Genomic DNA, 7,533 nt, shown 5'->3' on the forward strand with positions numbered 1-7,533 from the left:
AAAGAAAGAAAGAAAGAAAGAAAGAAAGAAAGAAAGAAAGAAAGAAAGAAAGAAAGAAAGAAAGAAAGAAAGAAAGAAAGAAAGAAAGAAAGAAATTATAATCCATTTACACAAAGAATAGGATTTATTTTCTTTACCAGGGTTTCTTATATTATAAGTGTATTATAAGCCTGACGGGCCACCAGGCTTTACTTGTGTCCCCTCCAGGCTAAGCAGGCTAAGTCTTTTTAAAATGTTTGCATTATTGAAGACTTTATAGTTGGTGTCCTTCCAACCTTTTAATAACACATAATTATCAAGTGATATTTTCAAATTTTCTGTCAACTTTAAACATTTTGTAACTCAAAAAGAAGATGAGCTGTTGGATGAATGACTGCCCTAACGCCCCAACCAGCAGAGTTTTCTGAGGGAAATCTTGTTTACCATTCTTGTACAGGTACATTTGTGAGGTCATACACTGATGTCGGATAAAAGGTCTGGTTCACACCCTCTACTCTGACTAATCCCACAAGGTTTATTATTTATTAAAGGATCCCCCCCATTAGTCTCTACTGCAGTACAGACTTCTCTTCCGGGGGTCCACATCGACATTATTATAAAAAATAATTTACAAACATTCTTAAAAAGACATAAAGGCATCTCTTAAGGCACAAAGTTAAATTTAAATCAACTGCTTCAATAACTTACAAACATGGGTCGGTATGGGTTGCGTTCAGGACTCTGTGCTGTACATTCAGGTTCCTCCACATCAAGCCAACTTAGGCGTGTTTTTATCTTGTTTTGTGCACGTTGTTGTGTTGGAACAGAAAGAGACAATCCCTAAACGCTTCCCACATAGTCTGGACCAAAACGTGTCCAGCATTAGGACAAAACGTGTCCTAATGCATCAAAGCATTAGGATTTGCTTTCATTTGAACTACAGCAGCTAATAACACACAGGCCCACAATGCAATTCCCTCACAACCAAGCTTTAAACTTGACACAGTGCAGTCAAGCAAGTGTCATTCTCTTGGTAACTGCAAAACCCCAGGCTCATCCATGATTGGTCAAACCAAAGAATATTTCTCAGTTGCTCTACGGTCCTGTAGCAGGACGCTTTCACTACATCCCGTGCATTCAGCAGCTTGGCCATCCTACTAAGCTCTTTAAACACAGTTGTTCAAAACTAATCTGAAGCTGGCAACTTGGCAGAAACTACACGCCTCAGCTTCCACTGACATCCCTCTGTGATTGGCCTAATACTTTGTGGATGAGTTGTTCTCCTTTCCAAACCTCTGACAGCTGACTATGGAATATTTAGTTGAGAGGATATTTCACCACAGGAATTATTCTTTTTTATAGAAGCAGTCTGCATGCCTAGCTCTTGGTTGGAAGTCATTTGAACACCAGAACTGAATTCCAGGGGTGTGCGAGAGAAAACTCTAGGTATCAGGTACTGGTGCTCAATATCTACGTTATCATTTAACGTTTAAAGGCAGGACATGAAGAGGATAAGATTGTGTCATCCTGGGTTCACTCAGGGCAACAGTTTTTCATTCCTTACTGGTTTTTCTTCTTGTAGTCAGAACACAGTATAAAATATTATAGTGCATTCTGGAAATCTCTACCTCAAAAGTCAGAGTTTAGAGCTGAGAATGGCAGAAAGTTTGGTGGATTCACTTCTTGTTCTTAGTAATCATTCTTGTCTAATTCCGCATACAAAGGCTTGCTAACTATTTAATGTTCTCAGCATTTTATGTATTCAAACACAAGAGCTGTTTCTTCATAAATAAATGTCTTTCTCTACGGTGTTAAAGGTATAATTAATATTGCTTTATCAATATACAAAATGACAGAAGTGCAAAGAAAACAACCTACTGTATTTCTGCAACCTTGGCAACAGTTTAAGTGCTGCAAAATCAAGCATCACGGATGGATCTACACATCGGCTCCAGGAAGTGATCCTGCTGAATTTTATGACTTGGAACTGAGAGATTCAGATTTCTAAGGTAACAACGGACCTCACTTCCCAAATCCAAGTTGGATCTTCAGAGGCAGACTGTTCAGAAAGTAAATGAGTTTTCCATACTGAGAGACAAGGTGACGAAATGGGACGTTTTCACATTTTGTCACATTACATCCACTAACTTCAGTATAATTTTTCAGCATTTTCAATCATTTTTACAAATGCAAATCTGCAAGGTGTGACATGCTTTTGCATTCAGCTCCCTGACTCAATGTGTTGTAGAATCACATTTCACTGTGATTACAGCTGCATGTCCCTAAGGTCTGTACCAGCCTGGAGCATCTAACAGAGAACAACATTTTGCAAATTAAATTCAGTCAGATTATGTGCCTGAAGGTCAGTTTTTAATTCTTTGCACATATTTAATTGGATTAAGGCCTAGACTTTGACTAGACCTTTGTAACACATGAGTATGCCAGGATTGAAACCATTCCATTGTTGGTCTGGTTGCGAGGACTGAAGGTCAAGCCGTTTTAGCCATTCTTAACTCTGATTGGAAAAGTGCGTATCGAGTTCAATGAATTACTTCAAACAGCAAATAAACACCAGCTGGGAGTGTCCTCTTCTTCAGGAACATCAGCAGCTTCAACGCCAAATCTCCTCCTTTCTTCAGACCCTTCTGTTGCATTTCCTGTTTAGTCCAGCTCTCTCGTGTCTCAAAGAAACCGAGCTCTATCAAAGTTGGACAGGCGAGGAGTGCTGAAGTAAAGCCCATAGACACTGTTCACATCAAAGCCCTTGAAGCTCGTTAACTAAATTCACACTTTTATGGTGTAAAGCGAACGAAACGAATGAAGACACGAGTCGTACGCCCTCGTGAATTCCCAGACAGGCTTGTTGCAGACACCGCTGGGATTGTGGGGGTTACTACGCTGTCAATACACGTACGTCACGAAGTCTGTGGATGTGTTCCCAGAAGCCATTAATGTCATTGATGATGGTGTGTCGAGCTGTCGTTTCAGTGGTTTGTGGGATTGAGAGCCTGCAGCACTGCTGATAGACTATGTTTTTGTATACGTGTCTGTGAATGACAGAGAGGGAGAGAAAGAGAAAAGAGTGTGAGGCAGGGCTGAGTCTTGCAGATGGGAGAAAATGTAAAAGATTGAACATCAATAAAAAGAATCCCAAAGCTGCCTGTTGGCAACCTGTCTCTTTTCAGACAAGATGGAAGCTGATTAAAATTGAAAAGGAAAAAGTGTTGGTGAATCACGGCTGTGGTCTGCTGGGTTTGCATCAAATCAACATGTTCTAATAGAGACTGATGGGTTTCTAAATGCTGTTCACGATCCCCTAAGGTTTGCTTATTTTTATAAACTAAAAGGCATTGGCAAGTACATGATGAGGTACTTGAGACAATCTGGTTTGTGAATAGATTCCACTAAGAAACAGAACATTCCTGAGTTATTTTAATGATTAAGTATCCATTCTAAAAATAATAAAAGCAGATTTCCAATTTTGTCTCCCATTCATTTGCCTATTTCTAAGCAGCTTCAAAAATGCCCATCAACACTGCCCTCTACTGGTGAAGCAACAAAGTTAAATTCAAATAAAGGAAAAAAGAGAAACTGCTTCCATTTTAAACACATTTATTGTTTCCATGAACACTCCAAAAGTCTCGATTTTAAATTAAAACCGTAGAAGTGACAAAATACAAACATTTATATATCCTACAGTGCGTTGCGTTCATCAAGTAAACCTAATCTAGTGCTTGTTTGTGAACAGATATTTGTCCACCATGAAGCTATAACAGACTCATTTCATTTCGGACAGAACTTTCAAGTGGGTTCCAGGTATGTTTCAGTACTTGAGACCTGTGTCGGCTGGAACAGGTCAAGTTCTGCTCAAGAACAAAACACAAAACCAGTCTTCCATCCAAGCCTCCTGCAGGATGAGTCATCAGCCCAAACCAGTGAGGTGGCAGCAGCAGGGAGGGGTGAGGGGGCTTAACAGCAAGGAGGGAGGGAGGCACAGCAAAAAGAGCCCGTCGTTCACACACTAAAATATTAACTAGTCAAATAGAATTGTATTTAAAAGCTGACTAAAAACCCCCCAAAAAACTGGTACATTGTCCATTGCATGTTATTCTGTTTTTTGACTGAGTTGAAAATTTGCAGCTGATATGACCTGTGTGTGTTTAGGTGTGGCGTTGTGCTGAACTTGTCATAAGGCTGAAAGCAGCAATTGACGTGCAAAAAACAAAAAACAAAATAAAAAATGTGGATCTGTGATGTAGACCCTCGTCGTTTCTCTCCCATACATATGGCACGGATGATGATTTGAGTTTCACTAACAAACTTAGGGCCTCACAGCTGCCCACTGTCCCCTTTAGGGCCCCAATAATAACGCATTTGAGGCCATTTTGATTTTCCCTCAAGTTGTCTTTTCTCCATCTTTAATCCTGCAGTTGAATGTGAGTTTTCGCATCTAAAGCTCAGCCTGAATCGTCTCCGCTGCTCTCCGCTTGTGCCGCCTTCAGGTTCGCCTCCGGCTCCTCCGCCGCGCCGCTGTCGGCCTCCTCCTCCTCTATGGTCAGGCGCGTATCTGCGGAGGAGCACAGGGAGCTGACGCTGCTCTGCTCCGCGCATAGCGCGCACGCCAGCGGAGACGGCAGAAAACCCTCGTGGCGGAGGGCTCCGGAGTGGTTGCCGTGGTTACCGCAGAACGGCAGGGAAACCTGCATGGCCCGCAGCCCCGAGACGGTGGCCGGGAAGGGGGCGCAATGCTTCTTGGGCAGAGCCCCCCACTCCCTCTGCTCTTCCTCGTGCACCAGGCGCGTGAAAATGTTGATCCTCCTCTTCTCCTTCCTCTTGGAGCGAAAGTAGCCCAGCATGATACCGCAGAGGAACACTCCATAGAAAGACATGACTATCAGTATGTAGAGGTATGCGCTCCCGTTGCCTTCGGTGGCGGCCTGGGACTCCACCGCCGCACTCTCTGCATCCGAGAAGAGACTCTCTGATGCTGCTGTGGAGTTTTCCAGGCGATCCATTTCTTTGAGTAGTTTGCGGTGAGAGTCTATAAACGGCAGAAGAAGATGCACCGAATGCACAAAAGTAAATAAATAGTGTTTATTAATCTATAAACATACTTTTTTTGACACCTTTACCATCGTTTACGCGCGTTTTACGCACGGACACTGACCGTGCGTAAAACGCAGCTAATTAGCTGTTTTGTATGCATTATATGCAAATATACACACGTAGTCTATAGTCATGGTAACTTTATATAATTGTTTTTGCTTTAATTGATTGTGTAACTCAAATTTAAATGCATGTTTGATCAAAGCCAAATAAACCAAAAAAAACAAAAAAAAACCTAAAACGGTCGTTGAACATTTTTATATGTAAATTCAGTTAATTAATTAACTTGTAGCCTGATTAAATATGGATGTTTATCCAATTTAATTTAACTTAAAGTCTTTCCACTTTTTATTTTCTACAGATTGATTTTCAGCTACTTCTGAAAGTTTTAAAAAGTTTATCCAAACTGTAGGGAAAAAACTCAAAAAAGTTATAAAAAAAACCTACAACAAATGAACTCACCGAACTGCGGATCCGTGTTTGCTGTGAGACTCTGCTGTCCCCTCTGAGGTTTGGGCAGAACTCTGACACAGATGAAGTTATTTATGCAAAGTCCTTTTAGCGTCATCAGGAATCACATGGCCTGGTCCGATTGTAAGATGAACCCCGAAAAGACCCACTAAGGAATCATAGGGGTTTAAAAAAATAAATCAAAGCACAACTCTAAGAGGATCCACACCACTTGGGGATTCTTATAAAACTGTGAGCTCATACATGCATCAGATTCTTACTGAAGAAATCTCCAGAGTCCAGAAGGAAGTAGTCCAGAGGGGATGTAATGGAAAAATATTTTTACAGAGTAATGGAAGTGCTTTGAAGCCGTAGCTAAAAAGTGTTCACACCCCCTGAAGTTTGTCACATTATGTTACAAGAAAAAAGTTCAACATAATTTATTTTTTGATAGACCAGCGCACAGTAATGCATAATTTTAAGCCAGAAAAATGTGTAAAAAATATTTTTGAAACTAAAAACGTGAAAAGTGATCTCCTAATCATTACTTTCTGGGAACTCATTTTGCTGTGATTACAGCTGAAGTCTTTTAGTTTGTCTCCAACTTGACTCGTCTGGAGACTGAACCTCCCAGTTTCCAAAGAAGTAATCATGCGACTCAGTGACACCTAAACAATCAGGAGCTTTGACATCTTACTTCAGCAAAAGTAAATCACTGATAAAAGTAAAATTTCCATTGAAATGTAACTCCGCAGCAACCTATGCTCTTTAACATGTTTGATAACCAGTTGGGTCTAATTTTACGAACAGTTTTATCAGATGAACTGTTTCTAATGTAAAAGTTTAGTAAGAAAATAATGTCCAGTGGTGCAGTTGGGAGCACTGTTGCCTTGCAGCAAGAAGGTCCTGGGTTCGATTCCTGGCCCAGGGTCAGCTGTATTTCAACAATGATTATATCTGCTTATTTTTGAAGATTTCTTATATTTTTTTCCCATGGTTACTGAACAAAAACATGATTTACAAATATCTGACAATCATTAGATTAACTCAGGTATATATAATTTGCAGTTTGTGAATGACTAACTTGTGATTAATTAACTTGTAAACCAGTTCTTAGTAAAAAAATTCTGTATTGTCAGATCCCTTATTTATATTTCTGTCAAAGAATTGTTTATCAAGCTTTTTTTGTAAAAATATATTTCAGCTCAATGTGTTTGACAATTAGAATGACGTACTTGTGTTTTCTCCAAATGTGATGAGGTGCAGTAGTCCAGAAATCTTGTATTAGTTACTCTTTCACATGTGTTGAGCTCCATAGAAAACATTTTTTTTATTGATTTAATACAACCATTCACAGAAATGAGATTCAATCATATCTAGATTCAACACAAACTTTATTTAATTCATTTGATTTCATTTTTCCAAAAGCAAAGTGGCAAATAAATAATTGGATGTGCTCATGTTATGAGGCAGGCCTCATATAAAGAGGGAGTGGAGGTGCTATAGCAGCCATTTGCTTTCTCTACCTATATATCCACAAATCTGTATGTGTGATCAAGTATGATTCAAGAATCAGTTCAAAACAACAAAGGCATGTTTTAGAATCACCAAAAGGTAACATGTGACAATCTGTGAGGAACACTGAAGTTGGGTCTGTGCGATCCTCTCTATGCTGACGGATTTGGAAAACAGCTTCAGTCTGAAGGCCAGCATGACACACTGTGTGTGCTCTTCCTACTCAGGGTTTACACTGCTGCCTTCTTGACTCCTCTACCACAGTACTGTTGACATGGACATCACATCTCCAGTTGCAGAATTGCCTGGTTTCCTGTACACATATCTCATGATCACAGCAAGGCTATGAATGTTGAAGCAGTTTTTATGAGTAACAAAGTGACTATTTTAAACCTGTATTATGGGCCCTGTTATCTGCTGCTCACAGTCTGCATTTTCCATTTGTGCTACAGGTTGAAAAACTCACAACTTCTCTTAGCCCCT

At 40.1% G+C, this 7,533-nt stretch overlaps 1 protein-coding gene across 1 annotated transcript; it reads right to left on the reverse strand.

The window, feature by feature from the left end:
* Nucleotides 1–3,574: 3,574 nt before the first annotated feature.
* Nucleotides 3,575–5,670, reverse strand: kcne4 (potassium voltage-gated channel, Isk-related family, member 4). The gene is made up of 2 exons (XM_008426206.2): nucleotides 5,548–5,670; nucleotides 3,575–5,020 (listed from the first exon to the last, which is right to left on the reverse strand). Exons 1-2 carry the CDS (start codon nucleotides 5,651–5,653, stop codon nucleotides 4,437–4,439), a joined length of 690 nt encoding a protein of 229 aa, XP_008424428.1. The 5' UTR covers nucleotides 5,654–5,670; the 3' UTR covers nucleotides 3,575–4,436.
* Nucleotides 5,671–7,533: the final 1,863 nt, after the last annotated feature.

The sequence above is a fragment of the Poecilia reticulata genome, linkage group LG13 (assembly GCF_000633615.1).
Source record: "Poecilia reticulata strain Guanapo linkage group LG13, Guppy_female_1.0+MT, whole genome shotgun sequence".
NCBI classification, from domain to species: domain Eukaryota; kingdom Metazoa; phylum Chordata; class Actinopteri; order Cyprinodontiformes; family Poeciliidae; genus Poecilia; species Poecilia reticulata.

Bases quoted from the DNA above. Each gene is read 5' to 3' on its own strand.
- kcne4 (XM_008426206.2), bottom strand. From the start codon at position 5,653: ATGACGCTAAAAGGACTTTGCATAAATAACTTCATCTGTGTCAGAGTT. The intron at 5,021-5,547 runs GTGAGTTCATTT...TGCCGTTTATAG, and splicing joins AAACACGGATCCGCAGTTCG to ACTCTCACCGCAAACTACTC.